General features: G+C 39.9%; 2 protein-coding genes across 2 annotated transcripts in view; one reads left to right on the top strand and one right to left on the bottom strand.

Moving 5' to 3' along the window:
- The window catches only part of tbl1xr1a (TBL1X/Y related 1a), a 45,360-nt gene extending 32,597 nt beyond the window's left edge, over positions 1–12,763 (top strand). Inside the window, exons 3-16 of the mRNA XM_069679449.1 lie at positions 2,591–2,692; positions 3,853–3,998; positions 4,086–4,311; positions 4,487–4,619; positions 5,010–5,151; positions 5,709–5,772; positions 6,177–6,274; positions 6,393–6,453; positions 6,572–6,693; positions 7,030–7,104; positions 7,563–7,690; positions 8,020–8,185; positions 8,568–8,669; positions 8,777–12,763. Of these exons, the coding sequence (XP_069535550.1) occupies positions 2,635–2,692; positions 3,853–3,998; positions 4,086–4,311; positions 4,487–4,619; positions 5,010–5,151; positions 5,709–5,772; positions 6,177–6,274; positions 6,393–6,453; positions 6,572–6,693; positions 7,030–7,104; positions 7,563–7,690; positions 8,020–8,185; positions 8,568–8,669; positions 8,777–8,803 (1,548 nt within the window). The 5' untranslated portion in view covers positions 2,591–2,634 and the 3' untranslated portion in view covers positions 8,804–12,763. The remainder of the gene's footprint in view (positions 1–2,590; positions 2,693–3,852; positions 3,999–4,085; positions 4,312–4,486; positions 4,620–5,009; positions 5,152–5,708; positions 5,773–6,176; positions 6,275–6,392; positions 6,454–6,571; positions 6,694–7,029; positions 7,105–7,562; positions 7,691–8,019; positions 8,186–8,567; positions 8,670–8,776) is intronic.
- LOC138606957 (uncharacterized) overlaps positions 12,684–16,174 on the bottom strand; it is a 75,118-nt gene continuing 71,627 nt past the window's right edge. The window contains exons 16-18 of the mRNA XM_069679448.1: positions 15,599–15,668; positions 15,391–15,494; positions 12,684–14,270 (exon numbers count right to left, since the gene is read on the bottom strand). Coding sequence (XP_069535549.1) covers positions 14,060–14,270; positions 15,391–15,494; positions 15,599–15,668 — 385 coding nt within the window. The 3' untranslated portion in view covers positions 12,684–14,059. The remainder of the gene's footprint in view (positions 14,271–15,390; positions 15,495–15,598; positions 15,669–16,174) is intronic.

Below are 16,174 nucleotides of genomic sequence, written 5' to 3' on the forward strand. Positions count from 1 at the left end.
GATTAGAACACATTGTTGAAGGAGCGGACACACTGGCCCTTTCTTTCCTTACACAAGCAGAGTGTATTGTGTAACTGTGTCCTTTTTGCTTTTGCTCCCAGGTTATAATCAAAGGTGCCTTCCATCTCATCTTTTCCTCTAATTATCTTTGGAAAGAACAAAGAAAATAATAGCATCATAGTATGTCAGTCATGTTGGGAATGTTTTTTGGCACAGTCTCATCCTGCGTACTTCCTGTTCCCCCTCCCGGGTTTGACATTCTGCATTGTGAAGGCCACAGGTCATGCTAAATGTCTCGCTGTTCCAGACAACGAAAATCTAACATTCTTGGAAATATAATGTAACTTAGTGCTCACAGTACCCAGGAGTGTTTCATCCACTTAAATGCCATTAAATGGCCAGAAAGTCTCCTTCTCCTGGGACAGGGGGCTGCAGAAACTCGGCTCCAGGCATTACACGGCTGATTATTCTCAGGGGAATTTGGAAGGGGCTCTCCAGTTCTCATTGAGCTTCCACAGTTGTTCCCAACCTTTTCAGTTCACAAAACCACAGAACAATAGCAATGTTAGACCCATGATACTCCTGACATGAGCTGGGATGCACGAATGGAAGGAGCCATACTGCTGGAAGTGTGTCGACCCTGGTGATTATTTCCATCCTTATTTCTTTCTTTTGAGTAATTTATGGTGGATTATTATCAGAATATGTGTATTAGGTGATTCTTAAGCAGCTTGGGATGTAGGTTTGCAAAAAAGACAAACATCCGTAGATGTAGTGCATACTAGCATACACATAACGACTGCTGGGTACACTAGAAATGCTTGAGTTGTACTTGTAAAATGTTATAGTTCCAGTCAAGACAATGCTAGAATACACCAGCTATCATTGGCCCACACTTTTCCAGTGTGTAGACAACCCTGTGTTAGGGCTGTGAGGAGTTGTATTAAAATTGCATGGCACATTTTGCCATCCATTTGATCCACAATGACTGGGAAATTTTGTATTGTGACTGCTGGGAAATGTTGTTGTGTCTAGCTGAAACCCGTAGAGAAACCTGATCTGTAATGGTTGTATTATGGATTTCCTGATGCCAGATGGGTCTGAATACTCAACCGTGTTCTTGTTAACTTTATGCTGTCTGCATTGTGATTGTATCTCAATATGCAAAACTTGTAGGAGGAGCTGACAGGCTGATTAACAAACAAATTCTTGTGGGACCGCTATGACGTGCAAGGTCAGGGTCATGTGACAGATGCAGACAGGCCGCTTTTAGCAGCTTTCAGCAGATGTTGAGAGCAAAAAGCAGCCAAACATTTAAAGAAATCTGTAAGGGGCTTGGTTTATGGGGGCATGTTGCTTCAGGTACAGAGATGATGAAATATGTTCCAGGAAGTTGAAAAATAAACCTGAGATTTTGAGGCTTAACAGACACCAACACACAGCACAGGGGTTCATTCTATCCTGAGACGGGAATTTACAGCCCTGGAAAGTGTCACACAACGCTGATTGTATCTTTTGTTGTGACAACTGTGAGGTATGCAAGGAAGAGTTCAAAGAAAGTGCCCTATCAGGAATGTGTGTGTGTATTTGATTGAACACCGTTCCTTGTCGGATGACATTCCAGCAAAAGTTGAAGCAGGTTCAAACGTTTTGTCTGTCCTGTACGTTAGTCAAGAAGGGTTCAGTTATCTAACTAACTGGTGTTTAAATGTGCCCGTTTAAAGAGGTAATCTCAAACATCTCAGTTTCGTTCTCTTTGGCGGCACCTATGGGAATAAACGGTAATTGCAGGAGCACACTTCCCAGATATCCGAAAAGTGTTGCATGTTTGAAGTTCACGGTTAGCTCCGGCTGTAACGGTTGTAACTGTTTATTTTCCTCGCTGACGGTCACTTTCCCTTTTTAGTTTGCCTTCATCTGAGTGTCAATATGTTTCTCTTTCTTTGGATTTTCACTTGAAGTTGTATCTGTAGTCATTAATCTTTTCCAATCTTACATCGTAGTTTATTAGCCTAAAAGAAGGCAACTTGTTCAACCTAACAACTGCTGGGCGATGGGAAACACACCACTAACTTGGCACCGCTTGTAATTTTTTTCTGCCAATGTCGCCACAGACACCCAGTCCATAATACTGCAAATGCAAAGACTTTCATCAGTGGGCCGTAGGCTCAATCACCATTGTGTTACCTCATTCGGCGATACATGACTTAACAGACATTTATTTAATTTTTAATTTGTATATTCAAATAAGGATACACAAATGCAAATATAGAAGAGATACATCACTTACATTTGTCTGTAAATTTTCATAACTGCACATACTTTAGTGGGACAACTTCCTGCTAGTAAACTGTTATAGGCTAGACTAGGTCAGCAGCTGTTTTCATTTCCTCAACCATCTAGTGGTGAAATTATTTTAAAAAAATGTTTGTGGGCTTAAGGGATACTCTTATGTTCAAACACACCTGGCCATATTTCAACTGTCTGCATGAAACTGCAGTCACATTTCTTGTATGCATCATGTGCATTGAGCAGAAGCATAAATGATGAGTGTCTCCCTTCACTGATGAATCTCCCTCTCTGTTTCTAGGCTAGCTGTGTGCGTGCTGACCTCATGGTGTAACAGGAGTAAAGATGAGCATTAGCAGTGATGAGGTCAACTTCCTGGTCTACAGATACCTACAGGAGTCAGGTATCCTCAAAACTCCTTATGTTCATGTTTGCTGTCTTCTTCATGTTTTGGTAACTTACTGATTTTAATGATGTGCTTCCCAAACAATCTGACTTTTAGATCCAATGTCATGCTGTTGTTTTCCCAATATTTCCAAATGTAAATCCTGTGAACGAGCATTACCAGTGTGATCATGTTCTTGAAACACTATGTTGTTTTGGTTTGATAGGGAAGCAGTCAAACTGAAGGTCTCAAACATGCACATTTGAGGCATTACCTCTGCAGTGCAAGCTGACATATGTAACACTCATTTGAATCTATATAATTTAATTACATTTAATGGAAAACACAAATTAAATACATAATTTAAAATTATTTTTTTTAAACAAAAGAAGAAGAAAGCATTAGCACCAGGTGCTGGTAACGCGCGTGTGGCGCTGTGAGATTTGGAACTTGAGAAAAATGCAGACTTCTGCAGCTGTCAAGTTCTGCGTGGACCTCCTTCAAAAGAATAAACCAAAATAAGCTCAAATGAGGACTTGGAAAGGTCAAACTAGCTTATCATAAATCTGATCTTCGAATAATAGCCGAATAGTTCCCATTGAATATCAAATGGTATTGTTGCTTGAAATGCCCATCCCTGTATGTATGTATGGAGACCGAGACAGTTTTCTTTGCACTAAAATGTATTCGCTGTGGATTTCAGACAATGTTCAGATATAGCTGGGTAACCACACGGAAATATTCCGATGTTTGAGAAAAAGGACGATGACAGAAGCATTTAAGTCAACATATAGACCCTTCTATGTGCAGTAACTAGCAGAACATAACTTTAAATGTATTTGCAGTTAGGCCCCATAGCACATATCGTGAATCAGTCTTAAAATATTGTCATGTCGGCATATCTGATATCTGCAAAAATCACCCATCGTGCAACCCTATTAGCTCGGTTGGGTTGAGGTCATGTTCTCATTATAATCATAATGGAAAGTTGGGCAGCATTACCAAAATAAACACACTAATGGACTTACTAATGCCATTTGTTGATCAGATACATGTTGTCATATCACATAAAGTGCACCACCAACAGCAGCTATTATTCTAAAATCACTGAAATCTGAGTCTTTACTTGAGTTATCTGAGCACCATGTCTCTCCCTTCTCCCTCTCTCCTCCTCTCAGGGTTCTCCCACTCAGCGTTTACGTTTGGTATAGAAAGTCACATCAGCCAATCCAACATCAATGGTGCTCTGGTTCCCCCTGCTGCCCTCATCAGCATCATCCAGAAGGGCCTGCAGTACGTCGAGGCTGAAGTCAGCATCAATGAGGTGCGACACTATCAAGATAATACAAACTCTCCTCTCCTCTCTTCTGCCCTCCTTTCTAACTCTCTGGTCACTTTTTCCACTCTATAGGACGGCACGTTATTTGACGGGCGGCCCATAGAGTCTCTGTCCCTGATTGACGCGGTGATGCCTGACGTTGTTCAGACAAGGCAGCAGGCTTACCGGGACAAAATGGCCCAGCAACAGGCCGCCGCTTCAGCACCGGCATCGGCCACTGCAGGCAGCATCGCGGGCAACGCCAAGAATGGAGAGAATACTGCCAACGGGGAGGAGAACGGAGCCCACGCCTTAGCTAGTGAGTAATGTGTTTACAATTAAAAACATTGTTTACCTTAATTGGATGTTACATGCATGTTTTGGATGTTTAGCAAATAGCAAAGGCCACACGAGAATGTTGATGACTGTATTTTCTGGCTTGTTAACTTGACATTCTGCCCTGCTGTGTGTCCCCCATCACACTCTGTGCTTAGACAACCACGCAGACCTGATGGAGGTGGATGGAGATGTGGAGATCCCTCAGAACAAGGCCATGGTTTTGAGGGGCCACGAGTCAGAAGTCTTTATCTGTGCCTGGAACCCAGTCAGTGATCTGCTGGCGTCGGGGTTAGTCACTTTCACTTCCTCTGACATCTGTCTCTTACTCAGTGTAAATTTATGTCTGGTTAGAGATGATAGGAAAACACTTTAAAATACATCATATTGTGAAAATATGTTTATATTGTGTTGTCGTTTTACAGTTGTCTTACTTGACATTTTCAAATAAAGAATAATTAATTAATAAGAAAGGAGTTACTTAAGATTTTTCAAACAATTATATTTTACCAAAGGTTAATGCACAACAGTTGAACACACTTCAGGAACTTAAAAGAGAAAGTCAAATAACCTGTCTCTCTTGTAGTGCTCATGTTCTCATAGTTTAACAGGGAAAAGGCCCGGTACTATAATCAGAAATGTGTGTGTGTGTGTGTGTGTGTGTGTGTGTGTGTGTCTCAGGTCTGGTGATTCGACGGCTCGTATCTGGAACCTGAGTGAGAACAGTACAAGCAGCTCCACGCAGCTGGTGCTGAGACACTGCATACGAGAAGGAGGACAGGATGTCCCCAGCAACAAAGACGTCACCTCGCTAGACTGGAATGTAAGCACGCTAACACACACACAGACACGCACACATGATGTAACATGTGAGTCACCCTCCATGGGTGCATCAATTTCAAAATATGGAACCAGGTCAAAGCTGAGGGAATGGTAGAAATATTTCTGAATGTTAAAGTGCTGTTTCATAACAACCCTGCTGATACATTGTTTTGATTCATCATCACTTTGAATGGTGATAATGCTAATTGTTTTAGGCACACTTAACAGATAAGCACACAGACAGGGAAAACAACAACACACCATAAAAATGCTCCTGAATACACGAGAAGGCAAATTACAACAAACAGTGAAACTCCCACAGCACTCTGAACATCACTGTGGATAGTGTCTAACAGTGGAAGTGTATCAGAGAGTGGAATTTTCCTTTTGTCAAGCCAATGGATTGTAAACCTGAGCCAAGGGCAGCGGAAGAAATTTCCTGGAAAGCATCCATGCTGATGGAAAATACAGAACCTCTCTTATGATAGCAGCTGAATCACAGCAAATTATTCATTGAGCCAGGACTGTGTAATGCAAATACTGCTTCCTCTCTGACAGAGCGAAGGCACGCTGTTAGCCACAGGCTCCTATGACGGCTTTGCCAGAATATGGACCAAGGATGGTAAGATGGCTTTGATTTATTAAACATGAGCATGTTTTATTTGCCAATAATTAGCGGAATTATACATCAAAGCAACACAATTAAATTTTTTAGTTCTGTTTAATTTGAAAGTTTATTTGTATCCTTGCTTATATAAGTATCAATATGTATCACAGTGGAAACTCTTATAATGATTGAGCTGTGTACTTCTTTATTATTGTTGGAGCTACCTCTGTAACTTGAACGCCACATGGCTTTAGATTTGTACTTGAACAACGCTGCCATCCAGAGGCAGGTTTGCACACTGCAGTTGAATCAGTTTGCGGTGACAAGCCTGACAATTTAGACCCTTCATGGCTTGTTGTTGTCATTTCAAATTGATACTTAGAGATTTTTGTTCCCTTTCTGTGTGTTTTGCTCCACAGGAAACCTGGCCAGCACACTTGGCCAACACAAAGGTCCCATCTTTGCCCTGAAGTGGAATAAAAAAGGCAATTTTATCCTCAGTGCAGGAGTAGACAAGGTAACCAGGGGTCTTTGTTCTAGCATGGTTTTCCCATGAAACTTGTTGAAATGTATCAAACCAATGTACTGTGTAGCCTTTCTTAGCTCTAACTGTACATGAACATGTTTCTTGCCAGACAACAATCATTTGGGATGCCCATACAGGAGAAGCCAAACAACAGTTTCCCTTCCATTCAGGTACAGACGCATCTGTTCTTATGTTTTATGTTTTATTTACTTTACTTTATTTACCTGCTCGTAATGTATTCCTGTGAATGTGTAATCTTGCTAACATCTTTCTGTCCATTTCCCACAGCTCCAGCACTAGACGTTGATTGGCAGAGCAACAATACGTTCGCCTCCTGTAGTACAGACATGTGCATCCACGTCTGTAAACTGGGACAGGACAGACCCATTAAAACATTCCAGGGACACACAGTAAGTGCTGCTTGTGTGCGCGAGTCCTCGTAGTTACAGATCCATAACTCTATTACTGATTTGTAACTTTTGGACGTTGCAAAGAACCTGAAATGACAAACAGTCTTACTGTCACTGTCTAAAGTGGTTAAGAGGAGACCTTTTAAAACATAATTTTTGATTTATACGTTACATTGATTACCTGGTGATCTGTTTTGCATGTTTGTGTCTTTTATTTCAAATAAATCTTCGGAGGAAGGCTGCGCGGCACGAACGCACAACATACTGTATATAATTTAGAAATAATGTCTGTGTTTGTGCACGTCCGTCTAAACCTTGTAACTTCTCTCTCTTTAGAATGAAGTAAATGCAATCAAGTGGGATCCCACAGGGAACCTGCTAGCCTCCTGCTCAGACGACATGACGTTGAAGGTGAGCGGAGAGCTGAAATATCACACACGTTCTCTCATCAATCTAACTGTCACTGCTATCCTTGACCTGAAAACACTTAGTCATAAGGGAGGTACGGAAGTGTTCATGATGGCAGGGGATTGTTGAAAGGAGAATTTAACCTCCCATGCACTTATACTTGAGCTACAATGCTTACTTCATTACAATGAGTGTTAAGCTTGTTCATTATCATTTCTACTCTATGTGCTAAAATTAAAGTTACGATCTAAATGTTTTTGCTTCTCTGAGGAAACATTTTGACCATGAGGCTTACTAGTTCGTAGTTTGTAAAAAAAAAGCTGGCAATTTCACACAGTGGAAAAATTGTGTATTAAGTCTTTACACAATTTGTATTAGCTGTGTGTCCTGTAGGCTACAAGTTAATAATTAATTAAAGTAAGGTTGGGTAAAGTTTCTGATGTTTGTTTTGCTTCTTTCAGATTTGGAGTATGAAGCAGGACTCGTGTGTCCACGACCTGCAGGCCCACAGTAAAGAAATCTACACCATCAAATGGAGTCCAACCGGCCCTGGAACCAACAATCCCAGCGCTAACCTCATGCTAGCCAGGTCAGTGTCTATGTGATAGCACTATAGTATGCTAGCTTGATAATGAAGAAGAAAATTGATTTACTATCAGAAGTTACTTGAAGAACTGAATTTTATTTCTGAGCTGGACTACATTCATGCATTATGTTTTTAATGATGCCATACAAACTGACAATTTCTGCCCGTAACCTTTGCATTGAGCTCTCCGTAACTTTTGTCAAAACCTAAATGTGTGCACATTATTGCACAACAAAGCACAATCATTAAAACATATCTGTTGCACTCAAAGCGCGCTGATTCCACACCAGCACCTGTATAACCCTGCTTGTCCCTGTGCCCCACTCCCACAGTGCATCGTTTGACTCCACAGTCCGTCTTTGGGATGTGGAGAGGGGCATCTGTATCCACACGCTGACTAAACACCAGGAGCCGGTCTACAGCGTGGCTTTCAGCCCCGATGGTCGGCATCTGGCCAGTGGCTCCTTCGACAAATGCGTGCACATCTGGAATACACAGGTAGGCCAGATTATGTGTGAACTGAACCCCTGAACGCTACCTTGATAGCCATCTTAATGTTAATCTTTAAGGTGGGTTTGCAAGATGACACTGGTGTCTTAAGTCTATCACACTATATCACACATAAATCAATAATCATCATACATTTAAAGCTGCTAGCTGGGATCAGACGGGTTATTTAAACCACATAATAGTAAAATGTGACAAAGTATGAGATAGAAACTCGTGTCAGATGATAGATTACTGTTATATTGGTGAACAGACGTATGACTGCTGCCCCCAAGTGGTAGAGGTCTAACACTGCAGTTATGGACCCGCTGTGAAAGGCTCTTTGTTATCTTACGTCTCCCTTCACTCTCTGCTTCTGTCTCCTGTGCTGCAGACGGGCGCTTTAGTCCACAGTTACAGAGGGACGGGGGGAATCTTTGAGGTTTGCTGGAATGCAGCAGGGGACAAAGTGGGAGCCAGCGCGTCAGACGGATCTGTAAGTTTACTCAGACATGTGTGGATGTGAATCTACTGCTCTCCGGCTTTGATTGTGATAGCTCTGTGTCAGACTTACAGCTTGATCTCTCTCCTCTTCTGTCCCAGGTGTGTGTACTAGACCTTCGGAAATAGTGCTGCTGTTTGTTGGAAGCCATGGACCGACCATGAATGTGTACATAGCCAAATGACTGTCCCTGCCTGCCCTGCGTACTGCTCACGCTTACGACTATGGCCCCGCCCACCGACAGACAGGAAGCAGGAAACAGGAACAGGAAGCAAGCACCCGACACAGCAGGTCCAGACACAGGGATGAACATAAGGATGGACGGATGGATAAACGGGCGGATGGAGGCGCCCCTCTCTATCTGTGCAGACTCTTACAGAGATGCAGAAGGGACGCAGCGGAAAAAAAGAAAAACTGATAAACAAAAAAAAAAAGTTACAGATCCGTATATGTACCAAAATTTGGAAGCTATTTTGCTTTTTTGATCTTTAAACCATGCTCATCGTCATCAAAATGAAAAACAATGAAAAAAGTGTTGATCTTTGTTACTAGTTGGATCTCATTGTGCAGACATATCAACTCCTCCACCATAAAATAGGATGGCACTTAGTTTTTTTAAATTTCAGATCTCTTGTTTCAATGTTTTTATATTTTTTATCTTTGGGGGAGGGGGCAGGGGCTGGCCAGGTCCGGGTTTTATCAGTTGGAGAAGAAAATACAAACAAACACGCTCAGACATGCAACCCAAACCGTGTCCTCGTCATGATTTCAAACCAATGTGGCACACCTGATGTTTTTTTTACTCCATGTATTGCAGTACTAGTTTCAGCAGTTGTGAGTGGGTCGTACAGTCGACTTCAAAATGCAGTAATTCATGTTTTTTCTCCAGAGGACAAAACTCTGGCTCCTTTTTGTGCATCCACCTGCTACATGACACAGACGATGTACATCTAGATGCTTTAAAACAGCTCCTCTGTGCACTATTTGATCTAGATGGTTTTAGCCACAGTGCTTCTCTCTGGATGCTTCCGGCTCAGCAGTTACCTATCTTATTTAGCTTCAATTAACAAGATGTTGACCTTTACTTCTGAATGTTGAGGGCTGTTTTAAGTAATGCAACAGTCAGTCAGGTCCCATCTCAGCCAGTAGGGTTCAACACAACACAGACACATTATGTTGTGCCCTGTTTTACATTGCTGGTAAGGTTTTAGTGAATCTCTTTAATGTGATGTGAACCCTCACAGACCTCAAATCATCAGTGTGGTTGTCTACAAGCAAATCATTTGTGAAAATTTCAATTGTTGTGCCATGTCTAGTTGTTGCAAATTCTCAAGGTAGAACTCTTTTATTAGGTTTCACCAATTAACAAACCATGACAACCAGTTCGTAGTTCCTTTTAAAGCAGGTGAATCTAATAAATGAGTCAATAGAGATTATTTACATGAGACTGACAGCAGTGGTGACTTTGCAGCCATTTTTTAAAAACAGTTTGACTGTTTTTAGATCACACCTGATCAACAGTTTGTTGCATTGGTTATTATTATGAAATAATCTGAGCAATCTTAACTAAAATGCAGCATTAACAAATGGTCAAGCTGAAATCACTCCCTCATCCAAGAGACATTAAAGTATTTAAATAAAAAAAAGTGTTAAACAGGTTTCATTGTGGGATTGTTAGCAGAAAGTAGCCTATCATATGAGTAACTTTAATATTCCAATGTGGACATCCTTTGGAGGTCCACATTGAAACCATTGTGGCAGATGGCTGTCCACCAATGAGTCTGCTTCTGCTCGAGGTTTTCCTTTCTACTGTTGCAAAGTGCTCGCTCTCTGATGGATTAAGTTGGCTCTCTGAAAATACAAAAATTACCCAGAAGACCTCCTCAGTATTTAAATGTCATAAGGTAATTTTTTCTCTATTTACCGTATGGTGAATAATGGGGAGGAAGTCATTGCTGCTGTCATCTTTGAAACTGTATTTTGAAGTTTGAGACTTTTTCCTTTATGTGATAGTTTCTGTTCCTCTGCTCTGATGAAGGTTTAACTCCAAGTCTTAAATCTGCTGATACATTGTTTAATGTTTTATACCCACAATTCTTTGGCATGTAGAGGAGGGATTCCTTCAAAACGGCACTTATTTGTCAACAGCCTTTAGATAGAGCGAGAAAGAACGATCACGTTTTGTGTTGTCCCCTTCAGACAAACGTTACTAAAATGAGATGTTCGTAAATGCAGCCATTGAAGGTTGTATTTTTTTCGTGTTGAAACTTACTGGCTGATCCCAAACACAAGGTTGCTTTTCAAAATCAATCCCAGAAGCAGATCCAACATCAAAGCAATGTGTGTCGTCGTCATGATACGCTGCATTTATGGTGTTTATGTCCCAGAAGAAGCGATAAAGGTTATAAACATGGTTGCCACAGGTCAAGTGTAGAGAGTTTTGACCACATGACAAAACATCACTTTCTGTGCATTTGAATTCATCTGCCCTCTCACCGTCATTCTTGGTTTTTCATCATCTAAATTGTGCTCACATTTTATTCTGAGGTCCCTCGATGACGAGACATTTTATACTCTTTTAAAGACAAATTTAAAGTTACATTTTTGTAATTTCTTTGTAGATTTGAAAAAAATGTGAATTGATGATTTATTGGCAGTGTTAATTTACATGTCCTATCAATTTTAAAACGTTTTCTTTTGTTACTTTGATGCTATTGCAAATAGTAAAAGGTTGACCCTGTAATGTAAGGCTTACTGAGCTGAGCCGTCATTCTGAAGGCACCTCGCCTGGAGACAGTTTCCCCAGGAGCAAATCACCACTAAATTTGTCTGTTTGAATAAAGACATGTTTTACTTTTCTTTTGCTTCAATCTTTTTGGGAAACTCTGTCCCAGAAAATTACTCTTCTTGGCTTACACAAAGACAATTCAAAAAGTAAGTCTTTAAATTGAATAAAATTGTATTTTTTTCAATCAAGCCAAGACTCGAGGGAATTTTTCTGCTTCCCCTGTTTTCACTGACACAGATTGGGAGACCTTCAGATGCTTTGTGGAGGAGCTCTGCAAGCAGATACAATGTCATTGGTTGGATGTGGAGCTTTATTTGTATAAACTGTCAGATTACAATTGGCCCATTATAAATAAATAGAGACCCTCATCTCCCATAGAATCATTTGATTTGAAAAGACAAATATATTTTCCCATGCTAATCACTTTTGCTCAATGAAACATTTTTCTCCCTACTCCTCTCAGATTCTCTGCTCAGCAACTCAAATCTTTGCTCTGTGCATCCCCAGTTTACCTGCAAGCTTGTTTAACCAGGAAGAGTGTTAACAGTGTACCTCCAATTTAGCCAACTGGTTTAATGATCCAGCTGATTTCTAATTGGCTGCTTTGTCTCCATTCCAATCCCCAGAAGGATCACTGGTCACTCAGGAAGCAGGAGAGTGTCTCTATAAAGTGCACTCACAATCTAGACAAAATAATGTAATTACGTACTTTAGTAAAACCTTAGAGTCTGTAGCCAAAGGGCCATTTTTCTGGTCATTAGACTGAAACCCAGAGAAAACAAAGTTATAACCATAAATATGTTTTTATTATTTGATTTTGACCTTAGAATGAAAGTCTGAGAGTTTTAATTTGGCTTCAGTCATAGGTTAAATCAAACCAAAAACATAACATCTGCCTGCAGAGCACCTCTGCATCTGAGAGGTGTTAGTACAACTACATTTCAACTTTAATTTCTGCCTACTCCACCGTCATAAATTGGACGTTTCTGCCAATAGACTGAGAGATGTCAGATTTTTGTTTAGCAGTTAATAGTTGTCTTTTCTGAGTTCATGCCATCCTCTGGTCTGTGCCACGCAGTCTGTCCGGTCAACTGTGTCAACGTAACCAGTTGCCGAGTCAGCCTTTATCTTTGCCCCCACAACAGAGCATCATGTCAGCCCTGCAGCATCCCTCCCATCGGGTCTCAAGTTCTTTGGGTTTTTTTTTTTTTACTTTCTGCAACTCACATCACATCAATCTGTTAACATTAAAAGTCAGATCAGTGAAACAAAAAGTCCAGAATAAAATATATTTTGATAAGAGTTTGGAGTGTTTATTTGTGTTTGTGTGTATGTACAAATGATGTGTATCATTGATGCTGATTAAGAACACTCGTACATCTGTGACAATCATAAATCCAAGTTTAAATCGTGTGAAAACACAAAAATAATAGCTTTAATAAACATACTGTGTAATCTGATTCCAAAGGGCTTGACCCTCCCTCATGTTAACAAGCTCATGCTGGTGCTCTCTGTGGTACACAGCAGCAAAGAAACTAAAGCGCCATGCATTATTTTTAGTGCATATTGTAAAAGTGGGAGAAAGCATTATTTTGGCACTTGACTTGTCAAGTAAGAGAGGTTGCAGCCATTTGGATTAATTCTCCAAATGATACCTCACATGAGCCTCTGGTTTCTTTACAGTAAGTAGATTGCAAACTTTAATCCATATATTATGTATTTTTATGCACAGGGTTTGATCCTTATGCAGATACAAACAAAAATAACTGGGACAAAACATGAGCAAGTCCATCAGATCCAAGAGGAATAACATTCAACAGAGTTCACTGCACTTCTCCAGAGCGGAGGCTCTGCTGACCCATACACTGTACTGTAGGACCAACATGTGCTGATGGGCTGCAATAAAATATAGAATTCTGCTTAAAAGCAATAAATAATTTACATAACTGTATTGGCTATTATATTTTCTACTGAGGCCTGTTTGTGTGTTGGAAAGATGAATAGAGTCCATGCTTGAAACTTGTGTTTCAGAATAAGTTACACTAAGCAGTTATGCACACCCCATACCCAGCCCCTGTGGCTCATTGGCACTCTTATTGTCAGTATAAAAAAGAGGTTGGGACCCTTGACACTATAATACTTATTGGTTTCCTTTTTATAATAATATACATTTTTATTTAAATAAGCTTTATACTATGCATAGTGCATGAAAGTGACTGTCTATAGTCTATTGTTTAGTATTTCATTAAACTTAAATATTTACAGTTGTACAACACCAGGGTTTTTGTGCATACGTTTCATAGAACAGCTAGTCGCAGGTGTCTGGTGGGAAATCCTCTGGCACACAAAAATGTTTCCAGTTTAAGGGGATTAGAAACAAAGAAACAATGTAGTTTGTATGAGAGGGGAGGCCGCTGTAGTTGAAGAGAAAATGAAAAGAGCATCATGAAAAGTTGTCACAGGAAAGTGCTAAAACAGATGGCGAAATACTGAAGAGCTGAATGAGTGTGGATAATAATATAAAAGCACTTGCTAACATTCAGATTTTTGGCACATTTAACTCCTAAAAGTCTGTCTCTTATGTGGCTGCTGCAGATCAGAGCAGGATGGTGAGATTGGCTGCTGTTGAACTCCCGGTCAGATTGTGGTAGTGTGCTTCCTGACCGTGGCTGTAGAAATGCAGGTAATGAGCCACCTCGGCCAGCGTCTGCAGGACGTCGTAGGTGACCGCAAACAGGAAGTAGGTGGGGAGCAGCCAACTGAGACTGAAGACACAGTCGCCTACTGGCAGAGGGACTGCAAAGTGTCTGAAAGGACAGAAGATCAGATTAATATGTCTGTGAATGTTTGATTTCTGATGCTGTCAAATGATCATTTTTTTAACTTCACTGATCGACCTGTGCAGATAAATATTTAAACTAACAGAACCTGATTTTGAATTTGATAATAATAAGAATAAAGATCCCAAACATACCAAATATCTCCAGCTGAATTCTGGGAAATTTTGCATATTATGATGTACAAGACATCTAATATATTTCTATTTGAATTTGAATGACGCAAAACTATATGTTTGGGGCACTGGTTTAGCTCAGTTGGGACTCCCGGTCTGCTGATAATTTGGTGCATGTCAACCCCAACTCTCTACTCCCCACATTACCTGTCTCTCTTCTGTTGTCCTAAGAAATAAGGGCAAAAGCCAAAATAATAATCTTTAAATATATATATATATATAAATATATATTTGTTAGGGAGTAACATCAAAACAGATGGCCAGCTATTCGGTAACAATTTGCTAGACATGTTTATAGTATGTTTTAGGTAACCTAAAATAACTTTGTAATTTGGGTTTAATTACAGGTAAAGTTTTATTTTACTTATCATAATAGCTCCATTAAAACCTATATAAATGTAATACAGTATTTATTACAGGTAGGTTTATTCAACATGTGGCATGAATAGTAAATTACAAATTGTATACTTGCTCATCAGTTTGCAAACCAGTAAGATAAAGAGCTTCAAGCTTTTTAAAGCTGATAAATGTAATAAAAAAAAGTATTTTTCTAGAATAACATGATCATATAAATGTAACCCAGAAGAATTAGACATTTCTAAATTAGAGTTAAATTGATGACAAATAAAGAAGGGCTTTTAATAATGTAGAAGGCTGTTTAAAATATAAAATGTAAATCATGAGATATGCTTTTATGCATCTGCAATCTGGCAGCACTTACTAACAACACTTGTGATAAATTTAATGACAGTAATAGACACCATAAATTAAGATACTTGTTCTGAGAAAATAGCTGAATTCAAACCTGCTTTTTATTTTTATTTTATTGCTGGCAAAGCCAGTTCCCAAAGCAAAATACTCTCATATCTATCAAACCCCAACATGACAGATGTATCCAATACAGAGGAACTCACTGGAATCTGTCTTCTCTGGATTCTCTCAGCATGATGAAGACAAACAGTCCAACTTCAGTGTTGAGGGAGAACGACACAACTTTGTCCAACATGACAACAAAACCCTGAAGAGCCAGACAGAGAGAGAAAACACCTGTGATTGGTAAAGATCTTCGTCTTCTATTAGTGTATGTTTGTGTGTGTGTGTGTGTGTGTGTGTGTCATTTACCCTGGGGTCACACACCGACACGATAAAGATGACCAAAAAGGCAAGCAGTGACACGAATCCTTTAGCCATGCTGCAGAGAGACAGAGAAGAGGAGCATTAAACCATCTTAATAAGTCAAAGCATCAGCATCTGAAACAGGTTTCATGTGAATCATTCAGCATGAACTAACCAGAAAATATACTGCAGATTTAAAAACATAAACAAAGAATGCCAGAAAGACAGTTATAGGTGTTGAGGAAAAAGGAATCTGCCAGTAAACAAACTGTGAAATAGGTTTATCTGGCTCTTTTTAAATATGCTGTAATTGAAAGTGAAAGTGACTGCCTGAAGGAAATTTGAGTGTAGTACAGATTTATTTTAGCTTTCAAGAAAAAATAAGACACGACAGTAAGAATTTATAATTTTTTGGCAGCAGCATGGCATGATTTGAGCCGTTATTTTAGGTTTCAAAAGTAGCTTTGGAACTGTTGGAGTACTTTTTAGTTCAAACTTAGTTCAATGATTTTGACTCTCAGGCTTTTGTGGTTGTTTAAAGAGCTTTTTCGTCCCACTTACAGGCTACAGATGACTTGGGAA

The sequence above is a fragment of the Semicossyphus pulcher genome, unplaced genomic scaffold (genome assembly GCF_022749685.1).
Source record: "Semicossyphus pulcher isolate SPU_LCO1_2020_fin unplaced genomic scaffold, fSemPul1.0.p SCAF_4, whole genome shotgun sequence".
Lineage (NCBI taxonomy): Eukaryota > Metazoa > Chordata > Actinopteri > Labriformes > Labridae > Semicossyphus > Semicossyphus pulcher.